The 20,194-nt window shown below is 38.2% G+C and overlaps 2 protein-coding genes across 3 annotated transcripts in view; one reads left to right on the top strand and one right to left on the bottom strand.

Annotated features, from left to right (window-relative positions):
- LOC148367311 (uncharacterized) overlaps window positions 1-6,040 on the top strand; it is a 45,547-nt gene extending 39,507 nt beyond the window's left edge. The window contains exons 2-3 of one of the 2 annotated variants that reach the window (XM_088334172.1): window positions 95-2,002; window positions 4,253-6,039. In XM_088334172.1, coding sequence (XP_088190298.1) covers window positions 103-2,002; window positions 4,253-4,944 — 2,592 coding nt within the window. In that variant the 5' untranslated portion in view covers window positions 95-102 and the 3' untranslated portion in view covers window positions 4,945-6,039. Of the gene's footprint in view, window positions 1-94; window positions 2,003-4,252 lie in introns of both variants that reach the window. The other variant, XM_088334173.1, reaches the window with a different exon arrangement.
- The window catches only part of LOC148367313 (uncharacterized), a 42,900-nt gene that overhangs the window by 2,700 nt on the left and 20,006 nt on the right, over window positions 1-20,194 (bottom strand). The window contains exons 6-13 of the mRNA XM_088334174.1: window positions 18,672-18,794; window positions 16,154-16,177; window positions 14,231-14,272; window positions 12,567-12,598; window positions 11,909-11,990; window positions 11,683-11,814; window positions 7,955-8,032; window positions 7,745-7,844 (exon numbers count right to left, since the gene is read on the bottom strand). Coding sequence (XP_088190300.1) covers window positions 7,745-7,844; window positions 7,955-8,032; window positions 11,683-11,814; window positions 11,909-11,990; window positions 12,567-12,598; window positions 14,231-14,272; window positions 16,154-16,177; window positions 18,672-18,794 — 613 coding nt within the window. The remainder of the gene's footprint in view (window positions 1-7,744; window positions 7,845-7,954; window positions 8,033-11,682; window positions 11,815-11,908; window positions 11,991-12,566; window positions 12,599-14,230; window positions 14,273-16,153; window positions 16,178-18,671; window positions 18,795-20,194) is intronic.

Raw genomic sequence — 20,194 nt, forward strand, 5'->3', positions numbered from 1 at the left:
ATCATAAAAATATCATCAAGACTTGAATTGTATTGAATTTGTAACAATATTGACGTAAAAAAGGCTTGCTGGTTAATATGGTTCTATTTTGCAGGACTACATATGCTGAAGGAAGTAAGCAATGGGTTGGACTCTGGTCTTACCCGGCAATTTCCACCACCCTTACTGCCAAAACCTGCTAAAGACGATGTGAGACTTCAGAAAATAAAAAAGAAGAGAGTCAAAAGGAAGGGAAGTCTCTCTCAGACGCCGATACCGTTTCGGTCTTGTCTGTCACCAGTCAATGAAGCCTGCACAGACCTTGAGGAAAGTGACTTATCAAGCCCACCAAAGTCACCTGTGGAATCCCCCTGGCCCACTTTAACACAGGACACCTTTGATCAACCGACATCTGAGTTTTCTCATGTTGAACGCAATGGAATACTTCCCAAGACCTACACAAAACATACTAAGACTTCTGCAGATCAGGTGGCACCACTCCACGAATGCTCTGCATTCTTATTTGATGAATTATCTTCGAGTTTTTTGCAACCCGGAGATTCAACTAATGAACCTGCAAATGAAAATGAATCTGATTTCAATTCCGGTTTGTCAAAATCCCCAACATTAGTCACAAAAGACCCCCATGTTACTGTCTCAGATTGCAATCCTCAAATGTCGAATCATAACCTCACAGGAGTTCCACCCGTCCTTGACCACGGAGCAGACTTAAACCATTCTAAAGATGCAAATATGCCTTCTGTAGAAATGAAACCTATTTCAAATAAATATTCTGTATTTCATACATCAACTTCTTGGACCCCCAGACTTCTTAGTAATGGTAACTTGTTGAAGCAGTTATCCCAGGAGACTCAATGTGATGTGCCCCTAAAATCAGTCTATACTTCAAATGCCACATTTGTTGACATCCCCCAGCCACCTTCCAACCAACACCAGTCAGCAATAAACCTGACCAACAAAGAAGAGCCGTCGATGTACATGGCGAAAAAATCTATAGAAGACGGAAAATATTTGAAACCATCGATGCCCACAATCTTATGTGGAAATGCCCAAAAAGCATCTAGTACACATTCAAGAGTTTCTAATTCTTTTTGTGAAATTTCTCAAATGAATCATCCAATATCGTGTCAAAATGGATTTGCATACTCAACCGAGTGTCTTCAGAGCAAACCATGTGGCGCAGATAAAGAAGTCCAACTTAATGCAAAAAAAGACAATAATAAAAGTAAAAATATCAATAATAAAATAAGTGATATCCGAAATACCTGCAGGAGTACTTTGAATTTTACATTTCCCATTGACACTTCTGTTTCGAAAGAGATTTTGACTTCAAATGAATCCAGCCCGAATATAAATAGGGACCAAAGAGATGCTGCTCATTTGCCAAAGGTCCCATCATTTCTGTGCACTTCACCAAAGAGCAAGACAGAGTTGTTTCATCAACAAGAACCGAAAAACTCAAAACATCAGTTGCCCGCCTACCATCATTCACTTCTTAAGGCACAAAAGTCTTTGTCATCTCTACTGGAGAGTCAAATGTCATTGGCCTCCTCTAGATCAAAAGCACAGTCTACATACTATGGACTTACTCCGCTTCAATATGCAGCCCATGGTGGGATTCGAACTCAAACGTCATATCAAAGTCTTGTCACGCAGAAAATTGAACTGAATTATTTCACCAAAACACAGGATGGTCAAGCATCTACCTCAAAGTACCATCAAACAAAATCACTGTTACCAGGTGAATTTGCAAATACTATGCCACCACTTACATCATCGCAGTCTACAAAACAGCAAACAGAATGGACTGATATAAATAATAAAGATGTATATGACAAAAGTTATAGTGTGGAAAACCCTTCATGTGAAGAATCTCGTTTGGAAAAGGTCCAACCTGAAATTTCCCTTGGCTTGGTACAGAAACATAAATGTCAGTCCACACTTGATTTATCTACACGAAAGACTCCGTACTCAGATGTTTCAATGCCAATTCCTAAAGCAGGTGAGGTATACAAAGAGATGTTTCCTGTAGAGGCTGATTTTAATTTGACCTCATGTCAACACAATAGCATTAATTTGCATGATGAAGTCCCGAAGCTTGTGGAGCAAGATTTAGTACCAGAAACACAGTTAAATTTAAAAGTTATAGATTCTAAGAAATATGTAGAAAATTACCAAAAATGCACCATTTGCGACTCAAACAATACATTTGACAAATCAAATGAAACTAATTCAAACAAGCACTTTAGCAACAATGTAGGTGGTTCAGGCTCAATATCAACGAAACATATATTATCAAACATAAAGCCTTTTATCAAAGTGGAGAGTCTAGCTTCACCGGACAAAAGAAAGCAGCCTAAACAAAACATGAACAAAAGTACTGATCTCATTCTACACAATAATAAAACTGATAATATTCTACTGTCAGCCATAAGTAATGAAATTCCGGGAATGGTCAACAGAGGCTACCCATTTAAAACTGAAATTAAAAACCCAAGTGCAGCTACAACAGAATCAATGCTTCAACATGAGCCTGTAACAGTGTCTGCATGTAACACACACAAACACAGATTCAGCAAGATTGCTGGCCACAAAATGTGTTTCCTTGGAGACAGCTATGCTTTGAAAACATGCAGTAGCCCTGTAAATACTTTGTCAAGCAATAAGCCAATGCGCCCCAACATGCCAATTATTACAGAGGAATCCCATAACGCATTCCCTTTGGACCAACCAAATATAGAATCTGTAATGCTTCACAAAACTAGTGAGAATAGGGTTGCAGAGCCCAGACTGCAATATAAAGTTAACCCAAAGCAAAGCTCCGTTGCTAATATCAGCAAGTCCTTGAAAGATGGGCCAGCAGCACTTATAGCAACTCAAAATTGCATTACTAAAAATACTATACAATTGAGCAGAGCAAATATGAAAACTCCAGCAGGCATTTTTAATGTCTCTCCTCCATCAAAAAATGGCCTCTGCTTTGTGGCTGAAAAATTACCACAAATGTCTCCTCCCTCCATATCTGAGTATATAGATACAAAAACTGCAGGTAATATATCATATACGGAAACACAACTGAATAGGTCTGAGCATATCAGTAATCAATCCGACACAATGTTTGAACGAACACATGCAAACACGGAATTAGGTGATATTCAGAAAAACCTAAATGATGTAGGAGCTCTAAATATGAAGTTAACCCAATCATACATTGGTGGAAATCTCCCTTCCACACGAATGATTTTCTCAGACACAATTGTAAGTGGTAAACCGTCATGCACGGCACAACACATCATACAGCATGTGCCCTCAAGCCCTACAATGAGACGCAGGAACCTAGAAAGTCCTCAGCCAAGAACACCAGTTACGACTTCAGAGCCAGCTGGCCACAGGATAGTTGAAAATATTAAAAACAGACCTCGGTCTGCAACAAATGAAGAGACTATAACTCACAGTCCTGTAAAGAGTGTTGTAAATTTAGGTGATTATGTTACTGCAATAAACAATAATAATGCAGAACAAAGTCCAAACTCAGAGTTTATGGATGAAAATATTTATGATTCTTTAAATACATCAATTCTTCAGACGAGAAGGGAAAAAATAAAACAATTTAGCAAAGACAAAAGTGCAGTTGTCAAAACTGGCATTCATAATATTATTAGAAACATCACACATAATGCAGCAAATATGCCACCTGCTAATGCTCACTCAGTAACCAAAACCCTGCCTTCTGTTTCTACCTCACCAAGCCTAATGATGCGAACACAATCTTTGGTCTTCCCACAGACTAGTTTGCGCAATACGCCAACACAATCAATTAATTCATTTTCCCACCAATTTTGTCCTTCAGTGAACAATTCGACCACACCCTCCTTCGCGAAAAACGAGAACATTTCTTTAAACACAATTTCTAGCACGGCTCAGATCTTTGTTAAACCAGAGTTCTCATCAAAACCCATCAACACAAATGTCGAGTTAAATTCAGACGCCAAAAGCAGCCCTCCTCGTCATCCTTTGATTGGAGTTCTTAACTCATATCCCTCCAAGCAGGTTGAAATAAGCCCTTTTTCTGTCACTGTAGAAAAAAACCCCTCTAGTTTGAACTTTCCCCATCGAGGCCAGAAAAGCCATTATACCCTTAAAGACCAGAATTTGCCAGATGAGCCAGTTGAGAGTATTCCTCATGTGTTTGATTCTCCCACTCCTGCCTCTTTGCCTCAGGCCTCAGTATCAGTCTCACCTCCATCCCCAGGCAAAGGAACGTCACCGCCATCTCAGCTAATCACTGGCATTGTGGAGAAACCGGTAGTCAAACCCTCCATAAAGTCGGTGACATCAACTGTATCTTCAACTTCTAAGAAAAAGACATTTGGACCAGGAAAATCTCCCCCACCCACTGAGTTAAGGGAAGCCAAGAATTCAAAAGGCTTTAAGGCTAAACCCAGTGGTTGGACACGGCTCAAGAAACACATGGTAGTTGAAACGGAGGAACCGGCCTTTCCAAAGCCACTTGCAAAACCTCAAGATCAGAAAAACACAGACAGCAGACAAAAGCAGAAGTTGTCAGCAGACCTATCGGACAGTCAAGGAGTGGTACAAAAGGATAAGAGTCCCTGGGCTTTGAACATGTGGGATGCTCTTCTGTTTCAGATGTTCTCCACCAAGGAACGGATCATGCAACACATTAACTCCACCAAAAAAGATTCCAAAAACAAAAAGACCACCCAAGACAAGCAGGGGGATGTTCCCGCTTTCGTCAATCATCTACCAGTTTTGCTGTACAGTCCTCGTTTTGATGCAAGAAAGTTAAAAGGCGCAGCAGAGAAACCACTTACGAAAATTGCAGCAGTGTTTGGAAGGGGGCTGCTGAAACAAAAAACTCAGGAGAACGATTGCAAGGACTTCAACAGAAAAGCGAGAGGATTTGGACCGAAAGAGACATAAGAAACGGGACTTGGACACATGTATTTACAACCATTAGTCCCTCAAGATTACAAAGATTTACAGTATTTGTTACTACGTAGGAGAACATTGATGTACACAAATGTGTTAGATAGAAAAATAAATGAGCCACGGTGTTAACTATATGAACAGTAAGGGAAGTTTGTTTGCTGTAAAAATGCATTATTTGCAGGAGCTGCATTAATTTTGCACATTTCATTTGAAAATGGAAAAAATAACGATATCGCGACAAACTAAGCAGGAAGACTTTAAATGTCAACATTGTTCAGTTGCACTACTAGCTGTCCGAATGATATCATTTGCTATACGTGCTAATGACTGTTTCACATCTATATTTGGATTTACATTCCTTAATTAACACGTTGCATTAAAAAAACAATCATATCGGACTGAACCATTTGGAAATCCAAAAATGGAGGGAAACGAGTAGGTTACTAAAAAAAAGATGACCTTTGTAGTCTATATGTTTAGAAGGGAATTAGAAAGCAGAAAAAAATATTTCCCGTTATCTGGAATGGCAACAGCATAAAGAGCCATAATTATGATTAAAATCGAAATTGTAGATTTATTGTTGATGGTTATGTTAAGCAATGGAAAGTAAGAAAATAAATTACTGTCACTGTCACATTTCGATGTAATTCCCGCGGTGCGAGGAATTTTAGACTGTACAGGTATCGATCTGTCTTTAAGTTCTCATTTGTGATTTAAAGGCTTCAATATCCCAATATACTTTTTAGTATTTTATTTACTACACGAATGCTACATCACGCTGATGGTGAAAAAATACCCATTATTTTCTCACTGTAAATGTGATTACTTTTTAAAGTTTTGAATACTAATCGGTATTTTTGTATTTGCAGTTTACTGGAATACTTTAGGTTGTTCAATTCAGCTTATTTCAACTGCAAGGTGAATAGAAGAAAATATGTTTAGTCTAACAGAAATTATAAACAAAGAATACATGTGACTTTTCCCTATTCTCCATGTAATATCATATTTGGGGGAAAAATATTGATATTATAGAATTTTCCATATTACCAACAAGCAGCCATAACTGAGCGAAATATATTTTGGTAAACCAGTTGACAAAAAAGTGCATTAATTAAATGGGACAGTGTGAATTATTTAGCGCCTCCAAGTGGTAAAAAAAAAACCTTCATCCGAAACAAAATATAATATTGATTTGATTTCTCAACTGGCTTAGTCGGGCAAGACACATTTTGAGTGGGTCACGGGCCTTTTCCTTAGTGAAATAATATTAAGAAAACAAAAAAGGCGCCATTTGACACCACAGAAAAAACAATAATGTTTGTTTACTCATGTAAAGCCACTACAATCCAATAAGGATAGAATAATATCTGACCACTAGGTGTCACTGTTGTATAATACGAACAAAAAAACATTGACACAGAACACAGCGAAGTTGGAATATCCCAGTCAAACATAGCAGCGACGATTAGGTAGGGATCCTACTATGTGAAAGAAATACAAATTGATTGTTTTTTTTTTTTTTATTACATTTGTATGAGAGTTCATTTATTTGTGCCTAGTATTTAAATCATTTTTTTTACTGCATGTGAGTTTTTTTATACCACTAGGAGGCACTACATATCACACCTTTAAAAAATAGAAAATAGATATAAATATTTATATCACAGCTGGTTCAATTTTTGTGATTAAGAGCTGTACAAATAAACATGACTTGACTTTAAAAGGACAGTGTGTAATATTTAGTGCCGCTGAGTGGTTAAAATAACTTTTATTTGGTAAACGAAACATACATTGATTGGAATAACTTGGCAAAAATACATACACTATCATACCAATGTTTATTTTTATTAAAATAAAATCCAAGGTTAAGACATTTGTATACATTGTGGAATCCCACCTAATCGTCCCACCTATGTCTATAAGACTGGTGTCTTGCTGTGGCACTGTTTCCGTTCGCATTAGACAATGGTGCCATCTAGTGGTCACATATCACACACTAAGTCGGGCTCCAAGAACTAATAATAATAATAATAATTTCCTTTGTATTGTCATTCTTTGTAACAATGTACACAGAACGAAATGTCGATACACCTGACTGAAGTCAATAAAGACATACCAAAAAAGGCATAAATGTAACGAAAATACAAACACTGTATTTCAACGTCAAAAAGACCAAAATATCTTAGATTGCATGATATTTTTAAATTAAAGCCAATTGTGGAAATAAGGTATCATTTAGCTCTCATTCCCAGCCTTTGGCTCTCAGCTCAGAGGGAGCGATTTTGGCTCTGTTGCCATAGTGACAACAGATCAAAATGTTCAGGAACAGTAACATATTGACATTTTTGTTTACAATTCGTTCCTCTTTGTAGGGACAGCGTTTTTTTAATGTCTTTATGTAAATTGATGATGTTGCCACTGAAGCAAACCACTTTGAAAGTCCACTCCACTCTGGTAGGGGTGGCCCGATGGATCTCACTGCTCTTTCGCTCTGTTGCCCTTTTCTCTGCTTGCCAGAAGGACCCAGCCGGCCAATCAATGGCCAGGTAGGGCAAGAGGCTAAAAGTGTGCCTGTCAGTCAGTTGCTTAGAGAGTGCTAGGTGAGAGGCAAAGGAGGTGCGCTATCTTTGCAGGAAAAAAAAACACTATTTGAGGAAATTGTTGAAGGAGCGAGGTATCAATACCAGAACAATAGTATTGATCCGATCAAAGTACTTGCTAAGTATCGATAATATGGATAGGTGGATACATCCGCCCAGCCCTAGTCATTCGCTGCTAAAATCAAGCTTACCTGTCCAGTTTGCATCATCACTGCAACCGTCCTCATCAGAAACCTCATACTTGCCATGAGCCATTACAACATACTTGTACTTTTTACCAGCTGGGCATTCCTGGCACAAAATTAAATAAGAAAAAAGGAAACAGGGGGTTTTTTAAATACACTCAGGAATGTTACTTAATTGTACTACTTGCAGCATTGCATCTGTGCTAAAATAGCTACCTTGCTATTCCCCTCAGAAGAAGCCAGAGGTCTTTCCCATAATGTTTTCTTCTTTAGAACATCACCAGGTTTTATTTCCTGAAAATAAAAATAAAAATAAAAAATACGGGGAAAATAATTCAAACAGAATGTGAAACTCCCACTGTGTTGCATGAATTCACAGCCATGGAGATTTATATCCACTGTATATTTTGAATATAAAACATACGTTGTTTTAAAAACATCCCTAGCATAGACATAATGTTGGTGAACAGATTAATAGGCTGAAATAAAATGTTAACTGCAGTTTGCATCGACGTCAGTAAAGCATAAACGCAATTAAATACTGTCTTTACTCAGGGTTTTTCACAATCCGACAAAAACAATTTGAAGAGAATAAATTAAAACATTTTCATAGCAAATGTGTACATCTTGTTTACAAATCCCCACATTCTCCCTAAGAGGTCAAAATGAGAACAGCTACAGTATTTGTGATTAAGGGCTATAAGAATGAATGTCACTTGACTGTATTTTCGTGTTTGACAAATTCCATTTTATACTGTCCTTGTATGTCATTTTAAAGCTCATATAAGGATTCAACAAACACATATTTTCCAGGATGGCCAGGGTGGTTGGAGCGTGCGTGGCACCAGCTTTCCTGTGCGGAGTATGCATGTTCTCCCCGTGCTTGTGTGGGTTTCCTCCGGGCATTCAGGTTTCATCCCACATTCCAAAAACATGCATGTCAGTTTAATTGGCCGGTTTGAATTGTCCCTAGGTGTGAATGAGCGAGTGAGTCATCTGTCTCCGTGTGCCCTGCAACTGGCTGGCAACCAGTTCAGGGTGTCCCCTGCTAACTGCCTGAAGATAGCTGGGATGGGCTCCTAGCACCCACACGACCCTACTGAGGATAAGCGGTGCGACTAATGGATGGATGGATGGATGAAAATGGCCAAAACAAGCACTGCATGAATATAAATATAACTGTGCACAAGTTGTGAGGCAGGTTTTATTTCCCAAACGCAGACAGGAAAGAACGTGTGAACCACTAAATAGATTTCCTTCAAAAATTGTAGAGACAAGACATCCAAAATAAGGCATTATACTGGCTACTGGGAAAGATAAAAGAAAAGACTAAGATAAAGTAATCAGATGACAAAAACATGGACATGTCACAAGTGGTGAGAAGAAATGATTGGCAGAAATAAGGATAAAGGTATATTTATAAACAATACAGGTATAGTTATTGTGTATACCCCCATACTGTTCTGCATAGGCCTGGACCGCTTCAACCGGATAATGAGAAAGATTGACTTTGGGTACCACTACCGGAATGGGAAAACCGTCTACCACTTACTCTACGTAGAATGTGTATGCCAAGAATAAGCGTGACACTGACTCCCTGGTTCACTTCACTCAAATCTACAGACATTGGAATGTAATTTGGACTGGACCCACCCAAAGGGAACATAGAAGATATCCAGGTTTTGTGTGCCCGCCCGGCTGTTTAAGTGACTGTATACACCGGCCTATCATAGTTGCGCACAATCACACCCACTCAACATACACACACATAAAGAGCCCTCCATGACCCGCTTCCATGATAGCATTTGCTGTGTGCCATCTGCTGCATAACACAATGCACGGTGAAAATCTGCAAAGTATCAAATCCACGAAAAGTAAACCGCGAGACAGCTAGGGATTGAGGTATTCTAAAATTCCAATAGTGGGGTTTAAGGCAACAGCACCACAGCATCATTGCTTCCCTATGGGGAGTTGATGAGGTTTTGAGAGCACTGGGCTATGAAAGAATTTGTCTTATTTTGTTTCTTGACCTATCAACAGTTTTTGTCACTGTGGACAATGTTCTGTTGTATGAAATTGTCTGATCAGGCTGTAACCAAGTTTGCAGAGAACCTGTCATGTACTGTACAATGTGTTCATGTGGCTGCCATGTGTTCAACATCTCTTGAGGTAAAGAAATGAATAGCCAGAAGCTCAGTGTTGCAATGCAGATGAGGGCAGCATGGTGGCGCAGTTGTTAGCGACACAGTTCTGAGGTCATGAGATCGAACCTCCTGTGTGGAGTTTGTATGTTACCCCCATGCTTGCATTGGTTTCCTCTGGGCATTCCGGTTTCCTCCTACATACTAAAAACATGCTTGTCAGGTTAAATGGCCTGCCCAAATTGTACCTAGGTGTGAATAGGTGAGTGAGTTGTCTGTCTCTGTGTGCCCTGCGACTGGCTGGCAACCAGTTCAGGGTGTCCGCTGCCCACTGCCCGAAGATTGCTGGGATGGGCTCCAGCACCCCCGCGACCCTGCTGAGGATAAGCGGAGCGGATAATGGATGGATGGATGGGTGTATGCTGATGATTTGGCAATTTATAGTCGCTCAGTCAGTGCCTTTTTGCCTGCTCTTGATTATGGAGATGTGAGCTTCATCCTGCTGCTTGCAGTCTTTGACACTAGTGTATCATTGTGGTCTGAGATTAATCTCTGGTTGTAGCCACCACACGTACCACTGTGATCTCTATGCCAAAGCTGGCATGCCCAGACGGGATGTAAAGTGGCATCCCATTGGATGATTCGGACTTTTAAGAAACTTCTTGGTTTGAGCCATATTTATTCAAGTCATGTTTATTTATATAGCCCCTTATCACAAGAAATCTCAAAGGGATGTACAGACTACAGACGACTATTACACCATCAATAATATTTATTACACCAAAAAAAAGAAAAAAACACTAGTACAGTAACACTGTAATACAAACATACTTCTACGGAAATATTACACAACTACTAAATTAATACTACAAAAATACTATGATGAAAAGACCAAGCAAAATGCTACAGAAATACTGCAAAAATACAACTACAGTAATACTATAAAACAAAAATACTACTACATGAATAATATGATGGAAGTACTACAAAAATACCACTACAGTAACACTCTAATAGTAAAATACTACTACAGAAATATTATGACAGAAATACTCCAAAAACACTACTATGGAAATACTACAAAAATACTAATATGGTACTATTTCAAAAATACTCCTACAGAAACATCAACAAAAATATCACAGCCATACTACGATAGAAAAATACTACAAAGAAATATGACAGAATGCTAAAAAATAGGACGACATAAACATTAGGGGAATACTACAGATATTCTACAAAAATACTGCAGAAATATTACGAAATACTACAAAAATAAAACTACAGTTATACTACAAAAACAAAACTAAAATAATACTACAAAAGTACTACATAAATACTACAAAAATCTAACCATCAATAATAATATTTATTACACCCGAAAAAATAAAAAATGATACTATAAAGATAGTACATGCACCTTCCTCTAGAGAACAGTGAGTCATTATTAATCCCTCTGACCGGTAGAAATGCACTACGTTCCTCTGCCAATTCTTTTTGGAATGCACTATAATCATTCAGCACTCGTTTCGTCTAAAACCCCCTGCTCTTTCATTAATGGCCCGACAAAGGATTTACACCGAGCAGTGTTTGTATTCTTAAAACGATGCTTTAAAAAAAGTCCTGCATATTATTGATTCAATTGTTTTTATCTTGTTTTCATCTAACTTTATTGGTTGTATGTCTTGTTTTGAGTGATACAGTTGTCACCTGAAAAGTTCACCAAAGGTCTTGATCTTAACGTTGTTTTTGTTATCTTGTTAAGTAATGATCAAATCGTTTTTTCATCATATTTCAACTGACCTTTGGTGATATGTTTTGAAGAGGGATTTGGCTAAATGTGCCTCCAGCCTCAAAAAGATTCCTTTTCTGGGTGATCGGACTTAGCACATCTGCCAGGACTGGACCAGCTGTTTTGCAGTCTTTAGCGGACACCTGAGAAATAAAAGTAGGATTTTGAACAATCAATCTTATTGTACGGATTTTTAGAAAACTAGCATCTCGAATTGCGATCCATTTAAGGCCTTACCTCAAGGGCATGGGTGTACTGCTGCAGCTTCTTGTCAATTTTTGAAACACAAATAGGTTGGGAAGTCTTCTTGACGTTGGAGCTTTGGCAAAAAGAGGAAATACCAAACATTTCTTGTGGCTTAAAGGGAAGTTATCCCCCTTTTTTTTACAATAGAACAGTATGTTCTATGCCAGTCAAAATAAAGTATCCTGTTTAATGTAAATTTTGTACAGGTGAAAAGCGGAATCCAAATATAGTTTGCAATTGTGTTCTCAGCTAAAGATGGTGAAATTTATATCTTTAATCAGAAAACTTTAAACACATTTATACATGCCAACCTTTGGACATTAAAAAATGGCAAATTTCACCCGAAAAACAATATATGTATATAATACAAAGGTTATATGTAAAAATACCTCTATAAAGTATTGTCATTTTATTATTTAAACAAATGCTTGAGCCTGTAAATAGGGCTTATTCTTTTCTTTCAGTGTATAACAGAGTAATTAAGTAAAGGTTCGTACTTTGATGGTCATTTTGTAACGTGACCCTCATGAAAAACGAGGGATTATTGTATTTGTACAGTTAACCCCGTGACCCCCTTATTTCCAGAAATTGAAATTTACCTCTTGCTGGTTAACAGTATTTCCATTCTGGGAGATTTCATAGGACTCACCTCTTTTTCAAAGATTCTGTACGCTCTGTGATCTGAGAAAAATGGCACACTTTAATATTGGTTTTTGACCATGTAAAGGGATTGTCAAAGGTGTATTTTCTAAAACATGCAAAATGTGAGAAATATAGTACATGTTTAAGAAATGATATATATATATATATATATATATATATATATATATATATATATATATATGTATATATATATATATGTATATATATTTTTTTTTCATGTGTATATTCTCGTTATTTTCCTAGATGCATTTTAAAGACAGGGGGTCTTGTATTTGACTTAGTGAGCTGTGAAGTTATGTGAAGAATACCGTCACTTGAGCAAGACGTTTGCCATATTGGTCTACGTGTTGATAAGTCAAAGAGGTTACAAGTGTTTTAAGTAAAGTTTAGGGTAGTTTTTGTCGAGAATGCTTAGGGGTTGCGTCTGAGTAATGGTAGAACAAAGGACATGCACCCGAAATGCTAACTGTCAAAAATAATGCACGGAGAGCTAAAGGAGTCTAACCAGGACAATAGACATAAAGCGGATGCAGCCTCAGCAGACAAAACGCAAAGCTGGTCGACTAAAAACATGCAGTGAGCAGCCAGGCTGACCGGAAACCAACAACAAAATACGGCTACGGCAACAAACACGAACACAGAATAAACCAATGGAAACGCCATGTTAGCCGGCTTCTAATGGGGAATAACTGAACAGTAAGCAGACAGGGTAACTGGAAACCAGCAGGGAAAAACAGCTACGGCAACAAACACGAACCCAGTCGAGAATAAACCAATGAACACGACAGGCTAGCCGGCTGCTATTGGGGGCAGCACCAATGCTAACGGCGAGGTAGCCTGACAATATTGCACCAACGCGGCAAAAAACACACAAAAAAGAATGCAAGGGCTGCCTCTTGTTGTGTTAACGGGATTCACCATTTTGATTTGATTTTCTTGTGTTCATCAGATGATGTCACAGTTTTAGAGGATATGAGCCGAATGCGTCAACTTTTAGTCCCCCGGCGTCTGGAATATTTTGCAACATGTCTGCAAAACTGTGCCAAATTTTAAAAAAATGTGTCTTTTTGAAACCCTCTAAGACAGGGGTGGCGAACAAGTTTGACACAAATTTTTAACTGTGAGAGTCAAAGAGCCACACCACACACTGACCTGCCATGAAAGAAGGACAGACACACACACACACACACACACACGCACACACACACACACACACACACACACACACACACACACACACACACACACACACACACACACACACACACACACACACACACACACACACACACACACACACACACACACACACACACATGCTATTAAAAACATTATTTCCCATAACACACTCCTCTCCTTGCAATAAAACAAGTATTGTTCTTGTGTTTATTTCAGGGAAAGTATCAGCCCTCAATACACAGAAAAAAAAACTAAACATGAAACATGGCCGCAGTACATGGAAAATATGATAATGCAAAAGCCGCATTCTTTTTGGCTAAGAGCCGCATGCGGCTCTAGAGCCACGTGTTCGCCACCCCTGCTCTAAGAGAATAAGTCAAGAAAATACATCAATATTGTCAGCAGATAGCGGTAACAAATTCATACAGCCCGTAAACAGTCAGCCGGTGGAGACTTTTGATCCCAACTTACCACACATTTCCCATCCGAAGGAATTCTGCTTCTGGCCTCATCCTAGTCAGAGAAACAGAGAGCTGAGATTGTCAATGCTCGTCTCTCTTGCATTCTTTGCCTTTGTTATGGCAACAAATCAGGTGAAGACAATATGTGTATCCTGCACACGACAGACACTAAATATGTTGTTTCAACCTTTTGATGTCTCTAAAGCATATAAAGGACAATTTCAGGTAGTTTGACTTGTACTTAGCAGCGCAACTTTTGAGTGAGCCTTTGCGTATCATTTTAAAAATATACAAAATATAAAGTGTTTTCCCTTCGTGTAGTATCCAGGTATTCCCCCAAGTAAATATTTGCATGTCAAATATGGTACCTTTTGCTACAGGATTTATAAACACTCAATATATTGTTTTTGTAGACAAGCATTTCATGTATTTTCTTTTTATTTGACTTTATATTTTTTAAAAAAGGTTTACCACATATTTTAAATTTAGACCTGGACTTTTGGGTGTGTGAAGGTGCAAAGAAAAAAAGTGAAAACAAAACGAATCAATTCATTTATTACAAATAAAGAAAAATGCTAATAATCAACCTATCTCTTGCCACCGTTACAATAAATATTTAATAGGAAAGATTATCATGACTGTAATTGCTTGTTGTGTCACGGTTTCTTTATTGCAATTTTACTACTTCACAGATTTTCATTGGAAGATGCTTTCCATCACCCAGAGTGGGACCTCTCCACCCGCTAAACTTTCAATGGACCCACATATGGGTTTTTGGCGCTCCCCAGTGCAGAACAACAGCAAGATTGTCTTCAAAATTATAATTTCACAGTACAGCAAAAATTTGTTTAAAAAAATATATATTTAAAAATAACTTTTGTTTGTTAAACAAATACTTGAGCCAGTAAACTATGTTTGTTCTTGAGTAATAAAATAAATAATTAAATAGATAAAATAAAATATTCTACTTTGTGAGTTTTTACTATCGCAGGACGTTTTTGGAACGAAACCTCTGCGAAAAACCTGGAAAAGTCAAGAAACTATGATGCAATAGACGAATGAAGTGTAAATTATCACCCTCAATTTTTTTTTTTAATTTGCATTACTGAGTGTACCTAAATGCACTTAGGTATAAATACATAAAGACTTCAGTGAAATTATACCGAAATTCTCTTGTATTTGAAACTGGAGGATATTCTATTAAATTACGTCGAACTTAAATTAAATGAGCAAACAAATGTACTAATTACAAGTTAACCACTCTACAGCATTCATACTGTAAATATTAAGTTTAAAATATGTCCATCATGCCAATGTGTTAAATCCAGTTAGGTATGTGCAAAGCTATTTTTCTTGCCAAGGAATACGAGTAAAAATACACTTCCCGAAAAGAATAGATTATAATAGATTGTGAATTTCCCTTCGGGGATGAATAAAGTATCTATCTATCTATCTATCTATCTATCTATCTATCTATCTATCTATCTATCTATCTATCTATCTATCTATCTATCTATCTATCTATCTATCTATCTATCTATCTATCTATCTATCTATCTATCTATCTATCTATCTATCTATCTATCTATCTATCTATCTATCTATCTATCTATCTATCTATCTAGATTAAAACAAAGACGTGTTCCATTGTTTATATGCGTCCCTTAATGTGAATTTGTGAATAATAGTTTCCGATTACAATTACAGACAGCCCGACATCTGGTTTCTGTATCACTTAAAAGAGTAAAACCCCAAAATTTTAACAGACTATTAAAAACAAGCTTTCATGCACCTGGAGGATAACATCATTAACCACAAACAGTTTCGCATTAGAAATACTTGATTGGGTTTGTTTGAAAACGTTTAACATTGGGTAACCAGATACAATACAGCATCATGATCACGTAACATGGAGGAAGAAAACGTGACTTACTGGGTAAAACTGAACGAGGAGTTTCTGTTGGGAAAAAAAGAGATTTGTTTATGGTAGTTGTGTTTATAAGTCACACCTACGCCTTCAGTAGTGCTAGGTCATAACCAATTAACCCCTCAATTACTTTTTTTCAATACATTTTATGGATATGGCTTATTTACTGCAGCTACAACTGTGACACATATATAAAAAAAACAGTATTAATAAATTAATAAATATAGAGTATCCTTTAGGAATGTAGCCACATTTTACTCACCGAAAATCATTTTCATTTGTGTACAAAATCCATCCTCTTTTCTTTCCTCAAGAAGATTTCAATTACTCTGTCATACAGATTTCCCATGTGTTTCACTTATGTCAAGAAGTTCTTTTCTATCACCATCAAAACTAATGCTGAATGTAAAGCCAGTCCAATTGTATTTCTGACCAATTTTTATCCGATTAAGAGCTGAAAAGGTCGATTCGACTGAAGTAGTGGACAAGGGCATTTTTTCTTCACATTTTTGTTGTGATAATTTGGTTTCTGCCCCCAGCCAATCATACTTTGTGAAACGTGTGACGTTTTCCCAAGGCCAGGTAACTTTGATTCTGATTGGCTAAACCAACAGTTTAATCAAACACTGATGTTATGCTACCAAGCCTTCAGAATTGTTTTTGAAGGCCTCTGGGTAGATTTATGACCCTGGCAACAAGTAATGGCTAAAAAGGTATTGGTTAAATGCCTACATATGAAAGCAAACATCTGGGAGCAGCGCAACAAGGGAGAACCAATGAAAGAAAGCTAACAGAACATTCTGAATTACGGTATTCAATAAGTATTGATGGACAAAATATCATTAACAAAACATGATTCTGATATTTTTAGGCCAACTGAGAAGGCCTTGCAGGCCCTGACGGCCCACCACTGGATTGTGTACTTAGATACATTTTTTTTTTTCACGAAACAAAATTTCTAAAATAGGGACTATCTTTGCGTACCCACAGCTTTTTGTTTGTATCCCTAACTGTTAGACAAGTATCGGCAGCTGTGGTTTTGTGCATGGTTTGCACGCATAATACAACATTTGTAAACCATACAATTTTTGATTCACACACAAGAAATAATTATAAACACAAATTAATACAATTACAGGAACCAGTTGTAATTGTTTGGATATGAGTCGTCATTTTACAGGTATGAATTGATAGTTATGTGTATAAATCGATTCATTTTCTTGTTATCCATAACATTTTGCTTGGGCACGGTACAATGGCCTATTAATGTGAGTTTGACGATGAAGCTATTTATCTTAAAACAGTGCGAATAATGTTCAGTAAATTTACACTCATAAGCACCAAGACTTTGCTTTAATTTTTAAGTGGATTTAATTTAAACCAGAGGTGGGCCATGATGGCCTGCAGGACTTTCTCTGCTGGCCTTAAAAATATCTAAATAATTTGATGTAAAATATATATTATCCATCAATACGTATTAAATGTTTCCAAATAGTCTGTCAGCTCCCTTAGTTGCTTTTCTCCTGGTTGCGCTGCTTACAACTGTGTTTTCATATTTAAGCATTTCATTTATCACATTTCAGCCATTAGTTGTTGCTAGGTTCAGATGTCTGCCCAGAGGCCCTCAGAAGCAGATCTGCAGGCCATCATAAGACCTAAGAAGTGACAATAGAACTGTTGGTCTAGCCAATCAGATTTCAAGTTGGTGGCTTTTAGAACTTCTTGCAGGCATAAAGAAACGTTACCTAGGCCCTAATGCACCAAAACTATTGCGCCAAATGCCGTTCAACTAGGAAACACACTGTTGTGTTCATTTATTAGGGAAAGGTTGGACAACTATGCCTTTTGCAAGTGGGAAAAGGTTTCGTCTGGCACTTTTAGCCTAGAGGTAAAAACCCAATCCCAATCCTAAACCTGAGCCGATCCTAATTTCAGGCTGGTCGGGCCTAAAAGTCAATCATTATGTTCGGTTTAGGCTGAGTTGCTCTCTCGCTGACTTTTTTTGTATTGTCCACCCATCTTTGATCTGTTTATATAGTCTTGCTTAACTTAGATTTCGTTACAACAGAAAGGCGACCCCCCCTCTCTCGTTCATACGATCCAGCCGGTGTGGTTTGAATCGCTGGTTAATTGCACCCTTATCACAAGGTAAAAGCAACTCGTTTACTTGTCCATCGTTTGGTAAGAAAAAGCATTGTCATTTCACCAAAGTAAATACATTTAACTTGCTGAAATGTGATTTCTATACAAGGTGTAATTTCTCTGTGCTTTTCTTTGCTGTTACATTTTCTCCAAAATTAAATAGGAAGTCGTTTTAGTGACTTATGCGAGCGACTAATAAGCGCTATTGCTCTGGGGGACAATTCACGTGAGGGGGAATTTTTTTTTTGCACAACACCGGCTCATAGACCCAATTTGTTCGCAAACAACACATGACTAAGTAAGACTGGAGTGAAGGTCCAAGTGTACATTTCAGGGAACAGTATTGGTTTCAACAATGGGTAGTATTTTCTCTTTGCGATACCTTGAATGTAGGGCTCATGGCTCCATAGCAGTTCCTTGTCTCCTCCTCTTCATTGCTCGAAACAGAAAGACCAGACTCCCCGTTTTCATCTTCATCAATCCTGTGCCCTCCTTCTTTTGACCTCTACGACCAATACGGCTATATTAAACATAATAGATTACCCTGCAAAAAATGGCATTCTTGAATCTTATCCTACAATCTTAACAATATCTGTATTTTTTATGCTTTCCTTCTTTTGCTATTGGAAAGCCTGAAATTTCATTAAATTCATTCATCCATCCATTATTTGCACAGCTTATCCTCACAAGGGTAGCAGAGGTGCTGGAGCCCATCCCAGCCATCTTGGAAGTGGGCAGGGGACACCCTGAACTGGTTGCCGGCCAGTCCAGGGAAGACAGGGACAGACAACTCACTCACACTTAAGGACAATTTAGACCGGCCAACTAACCTGACATGCATGTATTTGAGAGTGCCCGGAGGAAACCTACGCAGGCACAAGGACAACATGCAAACTCCACACGAGGAGGCTGCGGTAGCTGGACTGAAACCCTGAACCTCCACACTGTGGGGCTGCGTGTTAATCACCACATCTACCGTGCTGCCATCTTTAACATTAAATAATAAATTATATTATTGAAATCCAAACATGCTGTGCAACTGGCTGGCAACCAGTTCAGGGTGTCCCCTGCCCACTGCCCGAAAATAGGGGGTTGAGCTCCAGCACCCCCGTGACCCTATTGAGGATAAGTCGTGCAGATGATGAATGGATGCAATCAGAACAGTAGGGATGTTCGATGTATTTTTTCAGACAAATACAATACCCAAATCTTGAGTCGTCATTTATACCACACACTGATAGGCTAAGTACATACAATTCTCTTAACTAACCAAAAAATGATGTTCTTAAACAAATACCTCTAAATCATTACTACAAAATAGCTTATACTGGTGTCATCCACCATCATGAGTGTCGTTATCTTAAAAAAAAACGATTAAAAAACGAAAACTTGTTATTGGTTCCCACCAATCCCAACAAATCATAGGTTATTATTTATAAAAACGACTTCTCGCCCGTGCAGCACGGCGGCGCAGTGGTTAGCGCATGTGCAGCACAATTCTGAGGTAATGAGATTGAACCTACTGTGTGGAGTTTGCATGTTCTCCCCTTGCTTGCGTAGGTTTCCTCCGGGCACTCCGGTTTCGTCCCACATTCCAAAAACATGCATTTCAGCTTAATAGGCCCTTTCAAATTGTCCCTAGGTGTGAACGAGTGAGTGAGTTGTCCGTCTTTATGTGCCCTGCGGTTGGCTGGCAACCAGTTCAGGGTGTCCCCTGCCCACTGCCCAAAGATGGCTGGTAAGGGCTCCAGCACCACCGCGACCCTACTGAGGATAAGCGGTGCAAATAATGGATGGACTTACTTGCAGTTCATGCACTGTATGTCCAGTCCATGTACTATTTCAGTTTTGGCTGGAGATAGTGTTTAAATTATTTGGTTTTTTAGCCGGGTCAAACCTGACCCT

This window comes from Urocampus carinirostris, chromosome 4 (assembly GCF_059441175.1).
Source record: "Urocampus carinirostris isolate Australia breed hairy pipefish chromosome 4, RoL_Ucar_1.0, whole genome shotgun sequence".
NCBI lineage: Eukaryota > Metazoa > Chordata > Actinopteri > Syngnathiformes > Syngnathidae > Urocampus > Urocampus carinirostris.